The 27152-nt window shown below is 37.7% G+C and overlaps 1 protein-coding gene across 1 annotated transcript in view; it reads right to left on the bottom strand.

The window, feature by feature from the left end:
- Als2 (alsin Rho guanine nucleotide exchange factor ALS2) overlaps positions 1-27152 on the bottom strand; it is an 80232-nt gene that overhangs the window by 26707 nt on the left and 26373 nt on the right. Inside the window, exons 5-16 of the mRNA XM_090354610.1 lie at positions 23501-23843; positions 21837-22005; positions 20502-20598; positions 17817-17894; positions 16485-16664; positions 12682-12853; positions 11131-11311; positions 8468-8533; positions 4267-4429; positions 1817-1948; positions 1351-1479; positions 229-299 (exon numbers count right to left, since the gene is read on the bottom strand). Of these exons, the coding sequence (XP_090210736.1) occupies positions 229-299; positions 1351-1479; positions 1817-1948; positions 4267-4429; positions 8468-8533; positions 11131-11311; positions 12682-12853; positions 16485-16664; positions 17817-17894; positions 20502-20598; positions 21837-22005; positions 23501-23843 (1781 nt within the window). The remainder of the gene's footprint in view (positions 1-228; positions 300-1350; positions 1480-1816; positions 1949-4266; positions 4430-8467; positions 8534-11130; positions 11312-12681; positions 12854-16484; positions 16665-17816; positions 17895-20501; positions 20599-21836; positions 22006-23500; positions 23844-27152) is intronic.

The raw sequence follows: 27152 nt of genomic DNA on the forward strand, positions 1-27152 counted from the left end.
TCTCTGTTTATAGAGGTGATGTGAAGAACAAGATATGAAGATGCCCCTCTACTGTTTTCTATGACTTGTCATGATCACAACTTTGGCCACTTTACCATCTAAAGTGCTGGGAAATGAATCTTATATGAAGAATGGGCAGATAGCTTCCCAAACCCTCCTGAGTATTTTTTCACATTTAAGGCAATAAGCAGGGAACAGAAGGGAGAACCACAGAAAAAGCACACTTACACACTTCCAGCTTCTTCAGAAAGTGGTTCTGCCCACAGTGTGGCCAGAGGGAATACGTGGTGTGTGGAGAACTGAAACAGAAAACATGGAGGAATATCTATGAAAAGTTTAGTCAACCTAGGGTCTTTTCCTTTTCCCATCACTAGCCCATGTGGTCCTGCAATCTCTGTTGCACAAGATCCTTGAAAGAGGACCTCTACATGGCTGATACTCAGGCTCAAGCTAGAAAACAAAAAAGCTCTCTGAGCTGATACCAATAACTGACACCTATAATCCTAACTACTCGGGATGCAGAGATGGAGAAAACTGTGGTTCTAATCCAGCCTGAGGAAAAAGTCATCAAGACACCGTCTCTATCAACAATTGAGTATAGTGGTGTACAACTATCATCACAGCTAAGTTAGAAAGTGTGATAGGGGGATCAACGTACTGGCCAGCCCAGGGAAACAGTGAGAGCCTATTTCAAAAGCCACTAGCACTAAAAGGGCTAATGATATGGCTTCAACAGCAGAATGTCTGCCTACCAAGTATGAAGCCCTGAGTTAAAAACCTAGACTACCAAAAAACCAAAAACCAACTCTGCTCAGGATGTACCTTAGATGCCATGAATTGATCTCTAACACACGCACACACACGAAAGAAAGAAAGAAAGAAAGAAAGAAAGAAAGAAAGAAAGAAAGAAAGACAGACAGACAGACAGAAAGAGGGGCCAAGAGTATAGCCTAGTGGTAGAGTGCCTGCCTAGCATGCATGAAGCCCTGGATTTGATTTCTTGGTACCACATACACAGAAAAAGCTACAAGTGGTGGTGTGGCTCAAGTGGCAGAGCACTAGCCAAAAGTGTCCAAGGACAGTGCACAGGCCTTGAGTTCAAGATCCAGGACTGACAAAAAGAAAAAGAAAGAAAAGGAAAAGAAAAAAGCTGTGTGATATCCAGCTCATACCACAGAATATTTTCTTTTATTTAAATGTTGCAGAGAATCACAATCTTCCTTTTTAAGCTACAAATTGAGAATATACACTCATCTGTCACATAATGAACTTTTGTTCAGTGGTAGGGACACAGAATATCTGAGCAGCCCACCTTTCAGGGCCTCTTTTCAAGTTAGGGACCTAGCCTACCTGGGCATGGACGAGGGCATCATTAAAGAGAATGAACCAATTCACAGAAAACCTGCCAGCATGCTGCAGAGAGAGGGCTCGGTTGCTGCTCTCACAAAGCAAGCGGCGCTCTGGCTTCCTCAAGGAATCCTACAATGAAAAGTAAATACTAAAGTAAACAATAAAAACAAGTTAATGTGGAAGAGCAAATAAAACAGACACAATTCACATTTAGGGGTATTTGCTGGTTATGTCTTAATTTAGACACTTCAGAAAATTGGATGCCAGGATGACTGAAAAGACTGAAACAAACTACAGGGAAGTCTTTAGAAGGAGCTCTAGAAATGAAGGAGAGTATTGATATTTAGAAGATCCATTACTATTGCCATTAAGACATTTTCAGAAAGGAGTCATTACAGCACTTTGGTTATAGATAGGTGATGGTGATGTTTGCTGGGGTTGAACAAAGGATGGCTGGATGGTTTACCGTCATTTTTCCTGGAAAGGTCTTCCAGAAACCCAAAGTGTACTCTGCTTCTTTTCTCTTCCTGCCAAGATGGAGAGCAAGAGACTCGTAACAAGAACTGGAATCCTGCAGGTTCTGATACTCTGGAGATGTCTAGAGGCCAATGTTGAGGGGAAAGAAAAGAACAGAACACAGTTGTCCAGAGTCTTCAGTCTCAGTATGTGACTTAGATACACAAGACTTAATTAGATAGAATATTTACCCTGAGAGCACCACAGGGAACTGAAAAAGAAACTGAACTCATTTCAGAATAATTCCACTAAAGTAAACATGAGAAATAACTCAAGGAGAGAAAGGAACAAATGCTGTCAGTTATTAATGAGAACAGCTGACAACTCAGGAAAGGATAGGAGGTCTCAAGGTTTGCAGGCTCTTTATTTTGTATATATGGTATATAAGTATTGACACTGCCATGTTAGTAAATAAAACTAAATTTTAAATATTTATTAATTTCAAATATTTTAAATAAACAAGTAACTATGTTTCTCAAAATAAAAAGAATTTTTATAGGTGGACATATCTTCCTGCACTCAGGAGGCTGAGACAGGAGGACAGTGAGTTCTAAGCCAGCCTGGGCTACATAGTGAGACCCTATCTCAAAACACACCCCCCTTCCAAAAAATATGTTTAATGAGAAAAGAGGCATTGGTTTCCATTTTTCATACATCTTTTTTATCTGGCTTAAAAGACAGGAGTTGGAAGAAGGGCCAAAATGGCAGATTAGAAGACATTTTCACTTCATGAATGATAAGAATCTGAATAAAGCCAGGAAAAGGATCAGAAATCACAATGGAAATTGCAACGAGACAGAACATAAAGAAAGCCAGCAAAAGAAAAGCAGTTACAGCTCAGTGGTATAGTGCATACCTATAGCAAGCACAAAAATGAATTCAAACTCTAATATAATAAGAACAACAACAACAACAGCCACAAAGGCAGCAAGGAATTCTATATGCCCCAACTATATAAGCCCCAACTTTTATAAACACTGACAACAAAATTCTCAATAAAATAGCTACAGACCAAACTGAACAACATATTAAAAAGGATATACACCATGACCAAGTTGTTTTCATTCCTGGGATGCAAGGATGGCTCAACAACATAAATGAATAAATGCTACTATGTCATAAATAGACTCAGGAACAAAAATCACATGATCATCTCAAATGACAGAGAAAAAAAAACCTTTGACAAAATTCACCATCTTTTTATGATAGGACAAGCTCTGAAGAAACTTAAAAGGAATGAACTTCACCTTAAAAAAAATACTTTTGGGGCCGGGAGTTTGGCCTAGCAGTAGAGTGCTTGCCTAGCATGCGTGAAGACCTGGGTTCCATTCCTTGGTACCACATACATAGAAAAAAGCTGGAAGTGGTGCTGTGGCTCAAGTGGTAGAGCTCTAGCCTTGAGAAAATCCAAGGACAGTACTCAGGCCCTGAGCTGAAGCCCAGTTCTGGCAAATAAATAAATAAATACATACATACATACATACATACACATACATACATACATACATACATACATACATACATACATACATACTTTAACTATTTTAAGTAGTTCTACAATGGAGTTACCATCCAAGAAAGCAGTTTGTGAATACAATGCCTCTTGATCAATGTCACCCCTTTTAACATTCTCACTGAGCGTCCTCCTCCCCCCCACTTACCTGATCTCAATACAGGTTATATATGGTAACTATACAGGCAACATTTTGTTATATGGGGAAAAGCCAAAATCAAATTCTCCCTCTCTATATAATTAATTAATGCTAGTTAAGAAAAGTATTTTTTCTTTTGTGGGCCTGGATGCTGTCCCTGAGCTCTTCAGCTCAAGGCTACCGCCCTACCCCTGGGCCTGATTGGTGTCCCTGAGCTCTTCAGCTCAAAGCCCTTGAGCTAAGCTCCACTTCCCGGTTTCTAGTGGTTAAGTGGAGATAAGAGTCTCAGGTCCTTTTGTGCCCAGGCTGGCTTTGAACCTTGATCCTCAGATCTCAGCCTCCTGAGTAGCTAGTATTACAGGTGTGAGCCACCGTGCCTGGCTAGTAATTATTTTTTTTTAAGTGCCAAGGCTTTAAAGAACTCTGTATGAGTTATACTAAGCATACATTTCATAAATTCTGACTACTGAGTAAGTAGCATTCCTAATAGGGTCTCAACTTTAGAAACAGTTGCATAAAATGAATACAATCCATATAAACTAAGTCCTGAACAAAAACTAAATGTATAACAAAGGGAACTTAGATTTACCTAGTCATACTTTCAGCTTTCACTTTCCTGAAGACAAAGAAATTTAATCAGACACAAATAATATTAAGGTTAGTAGAAATGGAGATCTTATGGTGGCTTAATCCAACTTATGATCCTTGGCTTCCTATATACTCAAAGGAAATATAACTAAAAACTTACCACTTCAAAGCAAGTAGCAAGCTTTAGCAAAACTTTTGCATAATTATGAAGTCTTCTGATTGGCAAGAAAAACAATGTATTCAGTATTTCCATTAACTGAGTATTTTCATCATTCACTTCTGATAAATCTTGCAACAGCTCTTGGTTTTTATTTAGGAAATCACTGGAGGTAAGGGGAAAAAATTTAGTCATTTTGGCATTCATAATATACATGATATTGCACAGAAAATTTCAGTTGAGTATTTTTGTTAAGAATATACATTTTTAGGTGTAAGAGAACAACAAAATAAAAATAAACTAAAATTACCTAGATGTAAACAAACAATTTCTCCTTAAAATAGGATTTTTAATATAAAATGTAACAAATGGTAGTAAAAATGACTAATAGAGGGGCCGGGAGTTTGGCCTAGTGGTAGAGTGCTTGCCTAGCATGCACGATGACCCAGGTTCGATTCCTCGGTACCACATACATAGAAAAAAGCCGGAAGTGGTGCTAGGCTCAAGTGGTAGAGCTCTAGCCTTGAGAAAATCCAAGGACAGTGCTCAGGCCCTGAGCTCAAGCCCAAGACTAGCAAAAAAAAAACTAATAGAATTGGCTAATCACAGATTATATCTTATGTTCTAGAAAATGAATCATGTATCCCACATATGTAGGGAATAACCAGAGACTAAATGACACCACTACTGCCATTTACAAAGCCAAAAGTCATAGGAATAAACTAATTGTTTTCATCCAGAAACAACAGGTGATAAACAACTAGATCTTTGCTTTAAGAATAAGTAAAAAGCTAAATAGGTCTCAATTCTTCTCTTTTCCTTTAATTATTCACCACCAACCATTAACAGCTTATGACAGGAAAGGGAACAACTCTTTTTTTTTTTTAATTTGCAAGAAGCTAAGTGCCAGTGGCTTGGTAATCCTAGCTACCCAGGAGGCTGAGATCTGAGGATCACAGTTTGAAGCTAGCATGGGCAGAAAATTCCATTAGACTCATCTCCAATTAACCACTTAAAAAACAGAAATGGTACATGGCTCAAAGTGGTACAGCACTAGTCTGGAGCTAAAAGGCTCAGGGACAGCTCCCAGGCTCTGAGTTTAAGACCTATGACCAACAAAAACAAAAGGTTATAAAATCCACAATTCTAAGTTTACTCTTTGACAAAATTTACACTTTGACAAACGTGAGCTTGTCAAAGCCAGAAGCTCTTAGACTGATAAATAAATAGCTAGCTAGCTAGACAGGTAAAAGGCCCATCTCGAGGAAAAAACGATGAAAAATGCAGTACTGGACACTGACAAAAGTGAACTATACGACTCGGTGGAGACAGGAGGGAGGGACTGGAGGGGAGGATTGAGAATGAGAGAATGGAAGACACAGTATGAAAGGAAATATACTTGTTACCTAACTCGTGTAACTGTAATCACTTGCCATCTTTATAATAATGTAATTTTTTAAAGCCCATCTATTTGCTGCTTCCAATACACAAAAGCATTAGAAGACAACATACAAATACTAAAGAACTGACAAAATAGTGTCATTAAGTTGATGCCAGTCATTCACACCTACAATCCTAGCTACTCAGAAGGCTGAGATCAAGAACAGGTTCAAAACCAGAAAAAGAACAGAAAAGACCACGAGACTCCACCTCTAGAAGAGCCAGCAAAAAGCATTGCTGGAGGCATGGCTCAAGTGATAGAGTACCAGCACAGGAAGAAACCCAAGTAAGCTTGAGTCCTTGAGTTCAAAACCTGTAACAAAAAAAATTTTTAATTAAAAAAAAAGTATGAATTTCTAGCTGGGCGTCAGTGGCTCACACCAGTAATCTAGCTACTCTTGAGGCTGAGATCTAATAATTGTGGTTCAAGGCCAGCCCAGGCACAAAAGTTCATGAGAGTCTTATGTCCAATTAATCACCAGGAAACTGAAAGTGGTGCTGTGGCTCAACACGGTACAACACTAGCCTTGAGCTGAAAAGCTCAGTCCTAGAATTCAAGCCCCACAACCACCACCACCAACAACAACAAAAGAATTTCTTAGCGGCGTGCTGGTAGCTGACACCTGGAATCCTAGCTACTCAGGAGGCTAAGATCTGAGAGTCACAGTTCAAATCCCACCCAGGCCAAGAAAGTTCATGAGACTCTTACCTCCAACTAAGCCCCCAAAAAGTCTAAAATGGAGCTGTGGCTCAAGTGGAAGAGTGCCAGCCTGGAGCAAAAAAGCTAAAGGACAGCTCTAGACCCTGAGTTCAGGCCCAGAATTGGCACAAAAGAAAAAAAATCATTCAGAGGATAGAGTTGTAGTTTAGGGGAAGAATGCAACCTTAGGGTTTTGGGGTTTTTTTTTTTTGTTTTCGTTTTTGTTTTACCAGTCCTGGGGCTTGAACTCAGGGCCTGAGCACTGTCCTTGGGCTTTCTCAAGGGCAGTGCTCTACTACTTGAGCCACAGCACCACTTCGAGCTTTTTCTGTGTATGCGGTACCAAGGAATCAAGCCTAGGGCTTCATGTATGCTAGGCACTTTACCACTAGGCCATGTTCCCTGCCCCATCCCAAGGTTTTTATGCTGGCCAGCAAGCAACAACAAAATCAACTCTTCCCTAACTTAGGATGGGAGTGTTTAGCCCGGCAAATAATATATGCAAAAAATGTAATCATCTTTAATGGTGAAAAATTAAAAGCATTTTCTAAAATCAGAAGTGAGATAAAGATGTTAATACTCATAGAATAGAATAGAAGCATAAAAGAAACAAGCCTTAACATTTGTTAAGTGTGGACAAGAAGCAAATAATTCAAATACTTTCTACTAAAGTAGAATCTTTTTTTTTTTTTTGCCAGTCCTGGGCTTGAGCTCAGGGCCTGAGCAATGTCCTTGGACTTTCTCAAGGCTAGAGCTCTACCACTTGAGCCTCAGCACCACTTCTGGCTTTTTTTTTTTTTTCTATGTATGTGGTACCAAGGAATCGAACCTGGGTCTTCATGCATGCTAGGCAAGCACTTTAACCACTAGGCCAAACTCCCGGCCCCTAAAGTAGAATCTTTTAAACTTGCCTTTACTGCTAAAACATGTGCTGAGAAACAACACAGTTAAAGCTTACTAGTATCTTACAAGGAGTTTTTATATTGTTTTTCCAAAAGCTACATGCAAACACTTTATATTCATGTATGCTTTGTTATAACCATCTCTTCTGACATTATTTATTACTTACCAACATGAAAGAGAACATTCTCTTTTTTGATTTTTTGGAGGCAGTGGGATTTGAACTCAGGGCTTTGTGATTGCTAGGCAAGTACTCTATCACTAAGCCATGCCTCCAGACATATTCTTTTTTTTTAGATGAAAAAAATTAGAGAGAAAACTGACAATGAGGGAAGGAGTGACACCACTATCCATGGAGAAAGAAATATACTCATCACCTGACTTCTGTTACTGTAACCATTCTGTATATTACCTTTAAAATAACAATTTAAACATTTTTTAAAACAAACGTACTGGGGAAGTAAGCCAGACCCAAAGGAACATAGGCTCAATGGTTTCCCTCATTTGTAATAATTAGCACACATCTAGGACTCTCCTGGCAGAGGATTACAATAGCTCAAAACCTAGATCCACAAGGTCATATAGGATGAGACTAACTGAAAGAATTTCTAGGATATGGAAACAGAGCCTTATCTTGTGTGATTGCTGTTCTTAATGTACTATGCTATTTCTCTTCTCTTTTTTTGCCCTTTGATTAATCTTATATTGTTACTGTATCTGGCTTTGTTACCTGGTATATTGTATATACATTTGTTTATTTGAAATAGGAAAGAGAAGGGGGATAAACAAGATGATTGGGAGGGGATGGGAGGAGGGAAATGGGGACAAAAACATGATAAGGGGTATCAATGTGTGAGAAGTAATGAACCTACTACCTGGTGAATGTAATTAAAAAAAAACAACAACAACAAAAAACAACTTACTGGAGTAAACAGTTACTGCAGTACTAAAGAAGGACCCTAATCTTGTGCCTTTCAGTTACATACTTTTTCAGTACCCTTTACTTCTAACGGTAGCCTGTACATTATGAATTAATCAAAGTCTACATTCTTATTCTGGGTAAAATGATGTCAAAGTTTTCCTTGGGCATCTCAAAAAACACTATAGTATAAAACTTGATTTTTTAGTATTACAAGGATAACTGGAAGGTATGTGTTTGCTTACATGGCAGGTTTAGCAAGAAGCTGGAATCCTCCCATAACAAGAAAATTTGTAACTGAGGTACAATATCTTAAATGAAGAAGAAAACATATTTACATTAGTGAAATATAAACTAGTACAAACAGTTTTCAAACAAGTATCTAGAACAAACACTTCTTAAAATCTCACCAATGAGTCTCAGAACATTCATAAACTGTAAAGAAAGGACTGAGAAAAACAGCAGGTGGGAGCAAAGACTGAATGCCAATTTAATAAAAATGGTATATAAATAGAAATTTCCGAAAACACTTGAAGCTGAACAGAATTTTCCAGAATTTACCCAGCATGTAAGTTTGCTGGTAATTTAACAAACTGAAGAAATATGATTAATGGATCTTAAATGAAAATTTTTCTCTTCAGGTTTCTCAATTAAGTCTTCAGAAAATGAACAACATTGGAGGTAATTAAATATGTTAAAAGAGCTAATGTGAGAATCAGAAAATGCTGATTAAATATTGACATACTGCTGGGGAACAAATGTAGATAAAGTAATGTGAATCAGCTACATGTCCTTCATGATCCTGAGTTAGCAATCAATCAATTCTGTAAGAGAAGAGAAAAGCTCTCTAAAAACAGCCCCAGGTGCTGGAGTCTTTCTTTAAAAAAAGTTTATTATGATAAGTTTACATGTTTTTTTACTATAATAGAATCTACATACTACAATATTGTCTAAAATATATACTTAGATATACTTTACAATTACAATAGTTTTAAATGCATATGTCTAGTTTTATTTGTCTTAGCTAAAACATAATGTTAAAAGCATCTCAAGATATCAAAATGAATTTTCAGCAGAAAAGAAAAAGAAATGAATAGAATTATGTGCTAACACAAGTCAGAAGAGGAAAATTGTACTAGTAAAAGCTGAACTCAAACAAGCAAAAAATGTAATTTTTAAAATTAGTATCAAATTGTATTTTTTTCATGTCTGAAAAATGACATTTAAAATAGTCAAACCGAGGTGGTACATCTCAAACAACAGTTTTAAGTATATCTAATTTGCTTAAAACTGAAATTCCTTCTATTTGTTTAAGTCTGAAAGGAAAAAAACACTAAAAATGATTAACAAGTTATTTCTATTGGCAGGAATAAGGGCAACTTTAAATATCCTTCTGGTTATCTTTGTTTGAAGTTTTCAATAACAAGCATACATTACTCATCCTTTAAATAACCTAAACAAAAATCAGGTAGAGCATGAACCGCTGAGGACAGCTGCTTCTCTCTGACCCATGTTGTGGCTACAGTGAATCAGGAGCTTCATGCAGTGTCTGGTACTCAGTATTTGTTATTAGGATGAGGAATGAATAAATAAGTAATAAAGACAATACATATTTTGTATTGATAGCATAGTCTAGTACACATTAAAAGAAGACTACAACTATGCCTTGAATTATATCAAACTATAAACCAAGAAAAAAGAAATATTATAAGCAAAAAATTCAAATATATTTGGGATATTTAAGTTTAAAATATTTAAACGTTTAACTTAAATATTTCAATTTAAAATGTTGTTTAAAAACATGAAAAGAGGGCCGGAAGTTTGGCCTAGTGGTAGAGTGCTTGCCTAGCATGCATGAAGACCTGGGTTCGATTCCTCGGTACCAAATACATAGCAAAAAGCAGGAAGTGGTGCTGAGGCTCAAGTGGTAGAGTGCTAGCCTTGAGAAAGTCCAAAGACAGTGCTCAAGCCCTGAGCCCAAGCCCAGGACTGGCAAAAAACAAACAAAAAAACAAAAACAACAACAACAACAACAAAAAAAAAAAAAACATGGAAAGAGCCGGAAGCATGGCCTAGTGGTAGACTGTCTAGCATTCAGGAAGCCCCGGGTTCAATTCCTTGGCACCACATACACAGAAAATGCTGGAGATGGTGCAGTAGCTCAAGCTGTAGAGCACTAGCCTTGAGAAAGCCCAGGGACAGTGCCCAGGCCCTGAGTTCAAGTCCCTGGACTGGCAAAAACAACAACAAAAAACAAAAACAAAAAAAAAACATGGAAAGAACCTTGGATAACTATGGTAGGTTTTCTTAAGAAAATATTTTTTATGACAAACATAGTCAGTCCTTTTAAGTTCTTCATATATATAATAATAAAAATGCAGACATCAGAATAGCTGCATATTTACACTTGGTGTTAAAATAAGTTACTTTCTTCCAATTTTATTGAATTTACTTAAGAAAACAAAATGCCCAGATTTACCCTAGTACATTTCTTTTGTTTTGCTGCCTGAAGAGGTGTTAGTTTTTTGAAAGGACTTCCAACATAGCCCAAGCTGGCCTTGATCTCACTATGTAGCCCAGGCAGGCCTTAAATCCAAAATCCTCCGGCCTTCGTCTCCTAAGGCCTGCATCACTGCTTCCAATTCTTTTATGCAAATAAGTACTCTATCAATCACTATACTACAACATATAAAAAAATAAGAATTTACTATTATTAAACCATTCCCCCCTTTTAAAGAACAATGTTTTGGCAATGCAGAACTATAGTTGGTTTAAGATTAGAATACTTCTTTTTAATTTCTATTACCTTGTCACTCTCCCTAATCTAGTCTCTTCTGATTAAGGACCTGCTCTCCTTTGGCAGAATAACCCTGTAGAGATTGAACATGACACAGGACTGGATACTTGCTCTGTATAACTATCCAAGAAGAGACTTGCATGCTTCAGAATGACCAAATTCCTAGCTTCCTTTATGCCTTGAAGGAAGCTACTCAGTGAGGCTCCATGCTGGCCAATTAAGTAACACAGCTTGCTGAATCGACTTGCCACCTCCTGCAACAGCTGGACTGTAGTCACAGTACCCAAATTTTCTGTGACAAAATAAAATAATGATGATGACTACAACATGATAAAGAAAACATACTTTCTTGTGGTCATAAGATCAATATTATGAATTTTTCTTTTATAAGAATACTTAACCTGTTGTGATATATTCTCACCTATGGAATGCAAATAATTACAGAAATAATGACATAAAGCAACTTCAGAGATCATGGTGCCCAGTCATCTAATACATTAAAAACACATTCATAGGAACTTTATAATTATGACCCAAAAGATCTAGCATTAAGATCTCAGGATCTTACAAACCAACCAAAAATTAAACAAAATGTTTCCCAGGGGATATCAGCCAAATTACTCCTTAAAATTTGAAAATGAGCTGAAGCCATGAAAGAGAAAATGAATTAACTAATTTCATATAATTAGTGACAGCAGGAATTAATTGAATTCACTTCTATAATTAAACATTACCAACTTCTTATCCTAACTTCTGCTACTTAGTCCTTACTGTACTTGTCCTACAACGCTATATCTTCAGGGCAAAGAAGGCAATCTAAAACTTGGATGGCAGAGGCATATCATGTGCCTTTTCCAAAGCCAAGTTCCCCATTTCTAGGACTTTAAGCAAGAAGACTGATAAGTAGACCAGGAAAGCCCACAGAAGTCAGGAAGCAGTCCAGGGAAAGGGCATATTGCATCTTACTTTCAGTTTGGGCTGCACTGTTTTCTTGCCTAAGCCCTAGAGACAGTCCCATCATAAAGAATGGGAACTCTATAATACACAACAAAATAAAATATATTAAAAACAAAACAATGCAGAGTCCCCAGTTTGCATAGGGATTGTATTCACAAAGACTATAAATCAGTCAGTTGTGTGAAAAGTAGACATTTTCCCATTTGAAAAAGATGGACTCATGTATACCAATCAGTATCATCTTAATGCAAAACCAACAGAGTATTAGCCTAACTTGTATCCTCAGAAGGGGCCAGGGCAGCCCAGCACTGGTGGCTTCTCATCCTAGCTATTCGGAGGTGAGATATGAGGATTGCTCTTCAAAGCCAACCAGCCCAGACAAGAAAGTCCCTGAGACATTTATCTCCAATTAACCACTTAAAAAAAAAGCTGAAAATCACACTCTGGCTCAAAGTGGTAGAGCACTAATCTTGAGCACAACAGCTCAGGGACAGTGCCTAGGTCTTGATTTCAAGCCCTATGACTAGAACCAAAATAAAAATACATAAATAAATGTGGCGGTGGAGTGAAAAAGTAAACTCCCTGTCCATTTTCTGAATGCTAATCAAACCTGGAGGGAGGTGGGAGGAATAACTATATCGGAAGAATAGATAAAGCTAGAGTTTTCATGACTCAGGGTAGGCTGGGGAAGAGTTCTCAACTTACCTAAACTGAGAAGAGGCCTGAGTATCTGAGACTTGATATCACTTAGCTTTGAATAGAACCGTCTTTCAGTAGTAGCCAACTCATGGAGACTGGAAATATACCCCATAATGTTTTTGTCTACCAAGGCAAGATAGTTATCTTTTCCTGCTGTTACTCTGCTTATATATCCAAGCTAAAAAAAGAAAAAGAAAAAGATTGTGAAAATAAAACATAATATATGTATGAGCAGCAATGTGTTATGGCAAAGATGACTCATTTCACCTGGCAAGAGTCAACAGTCAAAATAAGGAGGCATTTTTAAAAGCAGAATATTAAACCATTTATAGTTTGAAATTGGACAGTGAAAATTTATAATTATGCAAGATAGGGCTTTTGGGGGTTTTAAAGTTTGTTTATTGGTGTACTGTTATGCATATATATTTTTTTTCAGTTCTCACCAAGGTATTTTTTATTTCACTTTACAAGTGATTAGAACCCTAGAAACATAAAGATCCAAATGTTACACAGTTCAGGAGCCCATTGCATGAAATAAGATACGGAAGGACAGAGAGGAGCCCCATACTGTACATAAAAGTATCAAGGACCCAGAAGCTATCTTCCTCTTAAAGTTGGAATATAAACAACTTTTCTTTAAGAAAATATGAAGAAAATGCTTTAGGATATTGGTCTGGGAAAGATTTTTTTTGGATACTATCTTAAAAGCACCAGCAACAACAGGAAAAACTGGCCAATGGAATTATATTAAACTCAAATAATACTGTAAAGGAAAAGAAACAATAAAGTGAACAGACAACCTGTAGATTATCCAACATGGGTTAATATCTGAAGTGCATAATGAATTAAAAAACACAATAGCAAAAAAGGACAACATTTAAATAAATTAAAAAATGAGCAATGAATAGCAGGGTGATGGCTCACAGCTGTAATCCTAGCTATTCAGGAGACTGAGATCTGAGGATCATGGTTCAAAACCAGCCAGGGGAGGAAAGCCCATAAGAATCTTACTGCAAATTAATCACAGAAAAAGCTGGAAGTGGTACTGTGGCTCAAAGTGATAAAACACTTGCCTTAAGCATAAAGGCTCAGGGACTGTGCCCAAGCCCAAAGTCTTAGCTCTAGGACTGACAAATTAAAAAAGTAAAAATAAAAATGAATAATTATGAATGAATTATGAATTCCAGAAAAGCTTGGGCTACACAGCAAAACCCTGTCACCAAAAAAACCAAAAACCAAGAAAAAAAAACTGAACAGACATTTCTCAAAAGAAAGTATACAAATGAAAAATGGCTGGCAAAAGACCCAAAGGAACAGAGGCCCAATAGATTCCCTCATTTGTAATAATTAGTACACATCTAGGACTCTCCTAGCAGAGGATTACAATAGCTCAAAACCTAGGCACATAAGGTCATATAGGATGAGACTAAATGAAAAGATCTCTAGGATATGGAAACAAAGAGCTTTACCTTGTGTGATTGTTGTTCTTAATGTATTATATTATTTCTCTTCGCTTTTTTTTGCCCTTTAGTTAATCTCATATTGTTACTGTATCTGGCTTTGTTACCTGAGATATTGTATATATTGTTAATTCATTTATTTGAAATAGGAAAGGGAAGAGGAAAAACAAGATGATTGGGAGGGAATAGAGAGGGGGCAATGGGGACAAAAACATGAGAAGGGGTATCAATATGTGAGAAGTAATGTACCTACTACCTGACAAATGTAACTGTAACCCCTCTATACATTACCCTGACAATAAAAATAAAATAATTTTTTTAAAATAAGAAATGGGCCAGGAGTTTAACCTAGTGGTAGAGTGCTTGCCTAGCTTGCAGGTTTGATTCCTTGGTACCGCATACATAGAAAAAAAAGTCAGAAATGTGGCTCAAGTGGAAGAGCTCTAGCCTTGAAAAAGCCGAAGGACAGTGCCCAGGCCCTGAGTTTAAGGCCCAGGACTGGCAAAAAAAAAAAAAAGAAAAAGAAAACTAGATGGCAAGTATATGAAAAATCTCATCACTATTCATGCAAATTAAAACCCCAATTTGAATATTATTATCAAAAAGACAAATGCTAGTGAGGATATAAAGAGGAACTGGAGGCACCTTTAATAAGCATGTAAATTAATAGAGCCATTAGAGAAGAGAGTATGACAGTTTCCCAAAAAGTAGAATAATTACCATATGATTCAACAATACCATTAGTGGACAGTTTCCTGAAGGAATCAAAATCAATACAACAAAGAAACATCTGCACTCAGGTTTACTGCAGTGCTTGCTATTCACAACAACCAAGATGTGAAATTAACCGAGGTGCTCATCGGCAAATGAATGGATAAAGGAATATAAGGCACTCTTCAGCCACAAAAAAAGGGAATTGTCATTTACAGCATTGTGACAGAACTGGAAGGCATTATGTATGTAAACTACGTCAGATACAGAAAGACAAATAATATATGTGAAAACTAAAAAGCTGATCTCTTATAATTAGAAAATTAAAATAGTGATTACCAGAGCCTGAGAAGAGTATAGAGAATAGGGGATGGTCAATGGTGTAGGGGACAGTTGGATAGCAAGAATCACTTCTAAGGCTCTTCAATACCATACCGTAGTATACTTGGCAAGAATTGTGTAAATATAGTAAAACAGGTAAGAAATGTTAAATGTTATCAACACAAAGGAAAGAATAACATCTGAGGTGATAGATCCATTAGTTACCCTGATCTTACATTATATACTGTATACATGTATTGAAATGTCACACTGTAGTCTGTGAATATGGAGTTCAAAAGCCAAGTCAAACACTAAAACACAGCCAACAAGAGAACAGTTTTCAGTAAAAATAAGAAATCCAAACTCAACGAATGTTGATGATTAAATTCCTTGTGGCATGTGAGCTATTTGAAAGAACTTCAGATTTTCAAAAGAAAAGGCTATGGCAGCAGGTAATAAAATAAAAACTAAGAGAACAGGTGAAGTGGTAAAAACAGAGCTCTTTCAGGCTTTCATGGTCCATGAGCCCACCTCAGGACCTTGCAGGTTTTATTTCCCACTTATAATTACAAATCCATCTACTCTTATTTTTACCTGTGAGAGATCCATAAAGCACAGGAGTTTGTGAAAAGTGCTTTTCAATATTCCTACAAGAGGATGTGAATTCAACAAATACTTAAAAAGTATATACTGTGCCAAACATAGCAGCACACATTTATTTTTAGTCAGTTGTGAGACTTGAACTCTGGGTCTGCGTTCTTTGCTCTACCACTTTGAGTCACAGTGCCACTTCCAGTTTTCTGGTAAGAGTCTCACAGACAGTCCAAGGCTGGTTTTGAACCCTGATCATTAGATCTAGCCTCCTGAATAGCTAGGATTACAGGTGTGAGCCACCAGTGACTGGCAGCAACACACAACTACAATCCCAGCACCTGGAAGACTGAGGCAGAAAGACTGATATTTAAGGCCACCCTCCACTACACTGTCTCAAAAATAAAATAAATAAAGATTTAAAAATATATACACTGAGGATACAGCAATGAACAAGGAAGCCTAACTCCTACCCCGCCCCCGGACTTATCATTACAACAAAGGACAGATAATGGACAAAGCAAGTAAGTTACAGTGTCCTACCTAAATGGTGATGGGAGACTGAAGGAAAGAATAAGGTAGGAAGAGGAATGAAAAGATGCAATTTTTAAAAGTTTTCCATTTTAAATAAAAGAGGATTTCATAGACATATATACAAATAAGGGCAAACCAAGAGACTCCTCCTATATTTTGGAATGTGGACTTCAGAATCCAATTCTTGCTCACCTTGCTACACGAGAGAAGTACTGGAGTCTTAGTACCACTGGGATTCTCTGGAAGATTGGCACCTTCTGGGTCCTGTCGGCCACTGTAATACAAACCAGGCTGGAAATCTTCTGTATCCACTAAAAACAGGGAATAATCTTGGCCTGCAGCTACATTCCAGACTCCATTTTCACTGCTTAACTGTAACAACAGAAAGATATTATTGGTTCAAGAGGAAGTCGATCAGAGAGAGCTTGAGATCCACAGGAATTAAATGTTAGGTTACTCAGGCAGGTATGATACAAAGTCAGCCATTCATCAGAGGGCAACATTCACTCAGCATTGTAACCAATGTAAGAGTAAAAAGAAATCCCCTGTTCTGCTTTTCAATTTGGAACTTAAAAAAAAAAAAAATGTTTTTTTGTTGGTCATGGGGCTTGACCTCAGGGCCTGAGCGCTGTCACTGAAATTTTTTACTCAAGGCTAGCACGCTACTACCTTATGTGCCACAGCTCCACTTTCAGTTTTAAGAGCTTCACAGCCTTTTCTGCCTGGGCTGTTTTAGATCTCAGCCTCCTGAGTAGCTAGAAATATAGTCATGAACCTTGAGCAAAAGAAAGTCAGGGACAGTACCCAGGCCTGAGTTCAAGCCCCACAACTGGCAAAAGAAAAGAAAGAAAAAGAATTACAGAAGACTTAGAAGTTCAGTAGCATTGAAAAAACTAATCCAAATTAGTACTACATAAACAGAAAAAAACTGGAAGTGGTGTTATGCTCAAGTGCTAGGCTTGAACAAAAGAACCTCAGAGACAGTGCCCAGACTCTGAGTTCAAGCCCCAGAACTGGCGAAAGAAAGAAAAGAAGGGAGGGAGGAAGGAGAGAGAGAGAGGGGGGGGGGAAGAGAGGAAAGAGAGAAAAGAGAAATTTAAAACAGGAGCTGAATGCTAGTGGCTGTGCCTTTAATCCTCAGAAGAGTAAGATTTGGAAGAACACAGTTCAAGACCATCAAAAAAGCTAGGCTAGGCAGGGCACCAGTGCCTCACTCCTGTAATCCCAGATATTCAAGAAGCTGAGATCTAAGGATTGTGGTTCAAAGCTAGTGATCCAAGAGAATCTTAACTCTAATTGGCCACCCAGAAGCTAGAATTGGAGCTGTGGCTTAAGTGGCTAGCCTTAAGCAAAACAAGTCAGGAGTAGTGCCTAGGTCCTCTGGACACATGGCTCAAGTGGTAGAGCCCTAATTTCATAAATAAACAGCAAATTTAGACTACACTGTTTTCAACACAATGAGATAATATAAGGTTATAATCTAGAATTTGAAGACTAATTGCAATTAAGTAAAAAAAAAAATACCTTTATAAGTCGAGGAACTGTTGTTGGAAAATCAGAATGCCCAAGCTGACCAAAGGTATTGCTTCCCCATGAGTAAACCTATCAGAAAAGTAAAGTAAGAGGTATGAATCTGATCTTACATGTCAACTCTGAGCCTCTACAATCATATACTAATCCCAGCACTCAGGAAGCAGGAGAGTTGAAAGTTCTTGGCCACCCTGAGTTACATAGCAAGATCTTGTCTCAAAAAAACAAAAAAAAAAAAAAAAAAGGAAAAATCAAATATTAAGAAAAAAGTTTTTTAAAGATATTCTCACTCTGTAGGTCAGGCTAGCCTGGAACTTACGATCCTTCTGCTTCTACTTCCCAATACTGGAATTACAGATATATGTCACAATATCTAAACTACAAAAATTCATTATTAAAAACAAAATCAGGGGCTGGGAGTTTGGCCTAGTGGTAGAGTGCCTGCCTACCATGCACAAAGACCTGGGTTCGAGTCCTCAGTACAACATATATAGAAAAGCCAGCACTGGTGCTATGGCTCAAGTGGTAGAGCACTAACCTTGAGGAAAGAGGATAGTGATCAGGCCCTGAGTTGCCAGTCCCCAGGACTGGCAAAACAAAACAAAACAACAACAACAAAAATCAGCAATAAAGAGCACACAGAGCACAGAATCCATCCAGAGGTTACCAAATAGCCAGTAACCTTTTAGGTGCTTACTAAAGTGCTTACTAGCTATCAAGCCCTGTTTGTCTCACATTCTATGTATTATTTAATGTTAATTTCTTCAACCGTTGCTTTTGTTTCAGTATAAGGGAAGTAACCCATGGTTAACTAAATTCACAAATTATAAGTGGCAGAACCACACTTTAATTCTAAGACTAATCTCCTCTCTTTTTCTTTTGCTCTCTCTATATAAATACACACACAAAAAAAAACAGATTTTTTTTTTCTATGCTGGGAATAGAACCTCAAGATCGTAGACAGGCTAAACAAGCACTCCTTCTAAACTTTTTTCCTTTTGTTTAACAGAATGAATTAACATTTGAACATCAATAAGCCTACATCTATGACATCATTTTTAACATCTACATCATAGGTATATTTTAGTTAATTACCTACTGAATTATTATTTCATTAACTCAGGGCATTGCATTTACTAGGCAGGCATGCTACCTCTTGAACTATGCCTCTAGCTCTAAAAATCCTTGGATATACATACTTGTAAGGATATATGTCTATCTATTTCCCTATGAGAAATTCCTAGGCAAAGTTGGGGTCAGAAAATTTTCACGTATGTATATTATTTTGCCAGAACCAGACTTAAACCTAGGGCCTTAAGCTTGCTTGCTCAGCTGGCAGTCTGACACGTAAATGTCATGTCTTTTTTCTACTCCTGAGAGTACTGGGGGAAAAAATCACCTACATTTATTCTTGAACATGTATTTTTAAATCTACATATGTAGTCTATATACACATAGAATACATATATTTTATCTTTCCTTTTCTTTTATAAACAGAAGCCAGTAGTCCCAACATAATTTATTATTCAGTTTTGTTTCCTGAACTGATTATGACTACATTGATAACATCCAAAATATTCATAATTGAGACTATTTCTTCTATAGACATATTTCTGTTCCATGGAACTATTTGTAGTTAGGGGGGAGCAGCAGTACTTGGTGACTGAACCAAGCCCTTGAGCCATAAAAACAATAACTAAAATCAATTTCTTAGAAAGATTTCTATATAAATGAGAAAAAATTTATTTTAAATAATGCCAGAAGTCCCATCTAGATCTCACAATTTAAAAGAAAAATGTCTTTTGTATTTTTAATGTGACTTTATCTTATGATAGATTTTCTTCATTAAAGAACACCTTTAAAAAAAAAAATCAATGGGGGCGGGGAGTTTGGCCTAGTGGTAGAGTGCTTGCCTAGCATGCACAAAGACCCGGGTTTGATTCCTTGGTACCACATACTTAGAAAAAGCCAGAAATGGTGCTGAGGCTCAAGTGGTAGAGTTCTAGCCTTGAGAAAAATCCAAGGACAGTCCTCCGGCCCTGAGATTAAGCCCAAGACTGGCACAAAAAAAAAAAAAAAAAAAAAAAATTCAATGGGATGGGAATGTGGCTTAGTGGCAGGGTGTTTACCTAGCATGCATGAAGCCCTAGGCTCAATTCCTCAGTACCACATAAACAGAAAAGACCACAAGAAGCACTATGGTTCAAATGGTAGAGTGCTAGCCTTGAACAAAAGAAGCTCAGGGACAGTGCCCAGGCCCTGAGGTCAAGCCCCAGGACTGGAAAACAACAACAACAAAAACAAAAACCACTGGAAATTCTGAGTTCCATTTTTACGTGACAGCACATAGAGAAAGCTGCTAGGTTTGTTTTGTTTTGTTTTGTTTGGGGGGGTTGGTGGCACTGGCATTTGAACTCAGGGCCTTGTATTTGTTTGGCTGGCATTCTACCACCACTCAAACTTGGAAAACTTCTTAATCAAGCACATTAGCATTAAATTTATCTTAGCCTGTATTATTTGTCTATAAAATAGGAATCACAATGTAAAAGTATTTGAAAGCTGAAATGAGGTAAGACAGTGTGTGACACTGAAAATACTCAGTAAGGTATGGTCCAGGCATGCTATGTTGGCCTTTCATGAAAATAAGATCAGCATTAAATATTTTAGTTTGCCTCTTACCTGAGATTTTGCAGTAAGTGCAAGAGAATGGTAACCACCTGCCTCCAGATGGATGATTTCTTTACCATCTAGGCACTTGACACACAATGGCTGAAGTCTTAAGAAAAAAAAACAAAAAACCCAAAAAACAGAAAATATTAAGTATTCTCAGGAAAGAATATGAACTTTCTCAAATTATAGTCAATATCTTCAAGCAAAAACAAAACATAAAAATAAAAATAATGGATGCACGTTCACACTACTTTTAAAAAGTATAAATATTTCTGAAGGCTTTAATTTACATTGTCTATCAATCACTCATAATTAAGAACCTGTTACAAGCAATAAAGCTGGCCTGTTGCTGGTATCTCATACTTATAATTCAAGCTACTTGGGATTTGTGTGTGTGTGTATGTGTGTGTGTGTGTGTGTTGGGGTTGAACTTAGGACCCAGGCATTGTACCTTAACTTTTTTGCTCAAGACTAGTGCACTTGAGCTACAGTTCCACTCCTAGCTTTTTGGTGGTTAAGTGGAGAAAGAGACTCACTGACACTCCTGTCCAGGGTAGCTTTGAACCACAATTCTCAGATCACAGCTTCCTTAGCTAGGATTACAGGTGTGAAGTATTGGGGCTCCACTTTAGGAGCATTTTGATTTGAGGTTGTTTTGGGTATACAGGCAAAAACCCCTTCTCAATTAATAGTTGGACATAATGGTACACACACCTGCCACCCTAATTGGGAAGACTATGGCTCTAAGCCAGCAGGGGGAAGAAAATCATTAAAAGAAACTCACTGGCATTTTTTGAAGGAGGATGAGAAAGGGTCTGAACTCAACTCACAATACACCTGAGAGCCGGAATTATAGGTATATACTACCATGCCCAACAAAGTAAATAAGCATTTTAACCAATCAACTATTTCAATGAAATACCAGGTGGTCTCCAACACCATTTTTCTGTGTTTAAAAATATATATCAAAGATTAGATACACAGACATATATGCCTGTGTGTGTGTGTATATATGTATGCATGTCAGAGGTTTGTTCTTTTTTCTTTAAGTTTACCAGTCCTGGGGCTTGAGCACTTTTGCACAAGGCTAGCATTTTGCCACTTGAACCAAGCACCACTTCCAGCTTTTTCTGTGTATGTGGTACAGAGGAATCCAATTCAGGGTTTTGTGAATGCCATGCAGCACTCTACCACTATGCCATACTCCTGACTGAGATTTTTTTATTTTGTTTTGCTTTTTAATCAGTTAATGGTACACAGTAATCTAGAGCTAGATGGGACCTTCATAGGAGACAGGTTATTTGTTTAAGCCAGTTCTTATCAGTGAATGCTGATTACACTTACCTTGGCAGCACATCGCCATGCCCCAGCTGCCCCTCCTTCCCTTTTCCCCAGGTCCACACCTCAGTTCTTAGAGAAGGCAGAAGTGCATCTGCCTCTCCACTGTATGTGGGGGTCAGTATCACTGGTCTCGTTTTCACCCGAGCAGCCTTTCTTAAGAGCCTGGGGGAAACTGAAAACAACCAAGAGATGGAGAGATAGAATAGAAAGTATGGAAGACAATGTTTTGATAAAATGAAAATGTTCAAAGAATACACTAACATGGTAAAGCTGAAGTATATTCTATAAATTCTCTATAAAAGCAAGAATGTAACAGATAAATGAGTTTGATAAATGCTCTTTACCAAATTTTATTCACTTGCTATTCTCCCCTGAAGAGACACAGAAAGTGCTTCAAATCCAGAAATTAAAGATTGCATTTAAATTTATATAAAACACTGCTAATCACTTGGCCACAGAATACTTCTCTGTAAAATCTAGTGACATCCTATAGAATTAAAATTCTTAAGAATATGCTGAACAAAGTACTACACTATGGCTAAAAATTATCTTCTCTGCTTCAAAGGAGTTAAAAACTACTTTGAATATGGTCATGTATGAAAATATGTGTGCATGCATGTATATGTGTGTATGTGTATGTATGTATATATGAAAAAGAAAAGAAAAAAACTGGAGCTGGGCTCATGCCTGTAATCGTAGCTACTGAGGAGGCTGAGATCTGAGGATCGAGGTTCAAAGCCAGCCCAGGAACTAAAGACTGTGAGATTCTATCTCCAATTAACCACTAGAAAACTGGAAGTGAGGCTGTGGCTCCAGTGGTAGGGCAGTAGCCTTGAGCTGAAGAGCTCAGGAATAGCTCCCAGGCCCAGAGTTCAAGCCCCATGACTGACCAAAAAAAAAAAAGTTGTAATTGTAGGATGAGGGGGGGGGGGAAAGTGAGGGTAAGGCTGAGGGAGCAACTGTATGCATATGTGGAAATGTCATAGTAGACACCTTCTCCCTCCCTCCCCTTTAACAACTAATGTATGCTATTTTTGTGGGGGGGGGGGGGGGTCACAGAGCTTGTACTCTGGGCCTGGGCACTGCCCCTGAGCTTTTCAGCTCAAGCTTACCACCCTATCCCTTAAGCCACAGCTCCACTTTCCCTTTTCTAGTGATTAATTGGAGATAAGAGTTTCATGGTCATTAGTGCCTGGGCTAGCTTTGAACCACCATCCTCACATCTCAGCCTCCAGAGTAGCTAAGATTACAGGTGTGAGCCATCACACCTCGCTAATTTTAACAAGTAGTGTTTTCTTTGTTTTTTGTTTTTTTACAAATAGGTGTTTTAGTGGTGTTTTTTACAAAACATTTTCCCACAATGTAAATCTTATACACTAATCAATGGCAGGTTAAATTGTACAGAAAAGTTATTTTCTGTGTTTATTTCTAAAGCAAAATGTGCTTTCTCTTAAAAACTACTGCTTTAGTAAACCACTACTAAATGAGAATCTCAGCTTAAATATTTAGGAATACTAATTCCTAAGTTATTAATTAATATTTATTTAATGTTATTAACAAGTAGATATTAATGAAATCAATGACTTGCTGATCAGTACAGTTATTAATACTAAGTTCCTAACTTCATAAAATACAGCATGTGATGGTGGGATTCACCAAAGACTTACCTTGTGACAGCAATCCAGGGAGCGAGAGTCTACGACTACCTCCCTCTGATTCTTCCTCTCTGATATCCACAAGGCTTGAACTTTTCTTGCCTTGCATGGATTCCTGTTTAACCTGTTCTTCTCTACTATCTTTCAAACCTTCGGGGCCTGTCTGAATTCCAGTTTCACAAGGTGCTGTACTATAAAAGTTCATAACTTTCTTTAGAGACAAGGCTCCGGCTTCATACGTTGCTGCCACTCTCACGCCAACAGCAGATGCACAAGAGACCACCAGGCTGTTGAGGGCTGAGGTGCTTGTGGTTGATGGGCTGTGAAGATTAGGAACTGCTGCTTCTACAAGAGGCTAAAACATATACATAGAAAAGCACATAAAAATACAAGTCCTTTGTATACATGAAAATGTAGCAATGAAACCTGTTGAAATAATTTTAGGAAGGGATGGGGGTAAGAGAGATTGATGGAAGCAAGACGAGGATACTTTTTGTATGTATAGCAATGTCACAAGGAAACCCATCTTTGTACAACATTTGCTAATTAAAGATATAATCCCTTCTAAAGAAGTCAATGAAAAGCAAAGTGAATGTTCACCATTATTTGCGTATGAAAGTCTAAAACAATCCAGGAATGATGGTGCCTGTTAGGAATCCCAGAACTTAGGAAGCTGAAATAGGAAGATCAGAGGTCAATCCAACCTGGGATACATACTGAGAATCTGGGTTTTTTTTCTTTTAATCTAAAACATGAGAAGCTTCATCTCCAACTTAAAAGCATTCCTTTCTGATGAAAGATCTAACAGATAAGATAGAAATTGTATTCAAAATACAGTTTCTCATCAAAAGCATTTCGAACTGGGTGCTAGTGGCTCATTCCTATAATCCTAGCTACTCAAGAGGGGCTGAGATCTGAGAATCTCGAAAGTTCAAAGCCAGCCTGGGAAGACAAATCTTATCTACAATTAATAAACAAATAGCTAGAAGTGAGCCAGGTACTGGGGACTCATGCCTAGCTACTCAGGAGGCTGAAATCTGAGTTGATCAAACAGGGAAGTCTGAAACTCTTATCTCTAATAAGCTACTCAGAAAAAGCCAGAAATGGTACTGTGGAAAAATCGTAGAATGCTAGCCTTGAGCACAAAAAGGCTCAAGGCAGCACCTAGGCTCTGAGCTCAAGCCAGAAAACTGGCAAGGGAAAAAAAAAAAAAAGCTAGACGTGGAAGGTGCCAGCCAAGAGTGAAAAAGCCAAGCAAGAGCTTTAGTTTCTGAATTTTGAGTTCCTGCCCCCATACTAAAACACATACATAAAAGTAAATACTTCTGGAAGTGGTACTGTGGCTCCAGGGACAGGGCAGTAGCCTCGAGCTGAAGAGCTCAGGGATAGCACCCAGGCCCAGAGTTAAAGCCCCATGACCAACAACAACTAACTAACTAACTAACTAACTAAATAAATAAATAAATAAATAATACTAATTTCCTTTTCAAAGGTCTTATCTTTCATATTTAAAAGTAAAATCTAGCTGCTCTTGTAAAATTAAACACAGGAAAAGGGGAGAAAAGGACACAAAGTGGCTTTAATAATAGGTTCTCTGGCTAGAAGAGGCCAAAAAAAAAAAAAATCAACCTTTATTACTGATCACTTTCAGCAAATTCTATGAAAACTGCTACTAAGAACTAACAGAAGGGCTGGGAGTTTAGCTTAGTGGTAGAGTGCTTGATTAGCATGCATGAAGACCCAGGTTCAATTCCTCAGTACCACATACACAGAAAAGGCCAGAAGTGGTGCTGTGCCTCAAGTGGTAGAGTTCTAGCCTTGAGAAAGCCCAAGGACAGTGCTCAGGCCCTGAGTTCTAGACCTAGGACTAGCAAAAAACTAGAAAAAAGAACAGGAAAAAATTGTTAAGAAAAAAGAGCTTTTCTAAAATGTTTTATAACAGATATTCAGACCTGATGTATTCTAATAACCTACCATTCCTCAAAGCATGTTCTCAAGTCTCATACTGTTTTATCAATGAGTTATTTTCCATGAACAAGCAGGTAAATATACTTTAGGACTACCTTTGCTCTGGTTACCATAGAGGGTACATGTAACAAGTTAATAATTGAGGGTAAATGTGATAAGTTAATAATTAAACATCTGTAACTAATATTTTTAGTGTGCTTCATAGGTCTGTTATAAAGACAAATTAGTTTTCTAATATCTTTGTGAAAAACATGCTGAAGTTTAAGCTACCAAAAATCAGTTTACTAACATAAAAAAAATACTAAATCACATAACAAACACATACACAAAAGCTTTTGGCATACAAGAACAGTTAAAAATTTGCTTCTAATTATTCTACCCCAAACCCCAATTTCGTCATGAGTTGGCTATAAGACTGAAATATTATTTACAAAGAATAAATTAAATTTAAAAGGAACACAATGCTAAAATTAGCATATCTAACAAAAATTTATTTAGCAAAATAAAAAACTTTAAACGCAATTTCAATGGTATCTTAGAAGCTATATACAATAAATTTTGAGTATGTGTGAGGGTTTGATTCAATCATGGTCTTGCACTCTCACTCAGCTTGCTTTCTCACAGCTAGTAATCACCACTTGAGCCTGTCCTCTAACCCACTTTCCTGCCAGTTTACTGGAAGAGTCAAGTGAACTTTTCTGCCTGAGCTGACTTCAAAAGATGATCCTGCAGATCTTCAGATCTCTAGGTATTCAGCATGAGCCACCAGAACCTTGTTTCTAAGATGAACTTTCAACTTTGAATGTATTAAGTGGAAAAATCAAGGCCTGAAGATATAACTCAGTACCAGAACACCTGCTTAGCAGGCACAGACCCTAAGTTCAATCTCTAGCACTGATTGAATGAGTGAAGGAATATATAAGTAAGTAAATTTCAAAAGGTCATATTTTTTTGTTTTGTTTTTATTTTGAGACAAAGCTTTGCTTATGAGTTTAAGGACAACCTTAAACTCATAACTGTCCTACCTCAGCCTCCAGAGTGCTGAGTTTAAAGAAATGTCACAACATGTCTGGGAAAGGGAAATTTCTGTATAAGAATATCTAGTCTAAGCCAGGCATGGTGGCTCACTTTTGTAATCTTAACTACTCAGGAGGCTGAGATATAAGGATCACAGTTACAGGCCAGAAGTCTGTAAGACTATCCAATTAACCACCAGAAAACCAAAAGTGGTGCTGTGGCTCAAAGTGGTAGAATGATAGCCTTGAGCACCTAGACTGTGATTAGCTCTAGCTACTAGATATAACTATTCAGAGATCAACCAAAGTTATACCATAGAAACAAAGGGGGGAAATGTTAATAAGAAAAAAAGCAGGGCCGGAAGTTTGGCCTTGTGGTAAAGTGCTTGCCTAGCATGCACCAAGACCCAGGTTTGATTCCCCAGCACCACATAAATAGAAAAAGCCGGAAATGGTGCTGTGGCTCAAGTGGTAGAGCTCTAGCCTTGAAAAAGCTGAAGAACAGTGCTCAGGCCTGAGTTCAAGCCTCAGGACTGGCAAAATAAAAGAAAAAAGCAACAACAGGATTGGCTCTTTGTGTTGTTCCTTGTATACCACATATGGAGTCCCTGATGACCATGCCATACCTGCTGAATTCCTACTGCAAAGTTAGGAAAAGATACCTGGCCTTCCTCCATGCA

Source organism: Megascapheus bottae, chromosome 21 (assembly GCF_031878675.1).
Source record: "Megascapheus bottae isolate mThoBot1 chromosome 21, mThoBot2.hap1, whole genome shotgun sequence".
NCBI lineage: Eukaryota > Metazoa > Chordata > Mammalia > Rodentia > Geomyidae > Megascapheus > Megascapheus bottae.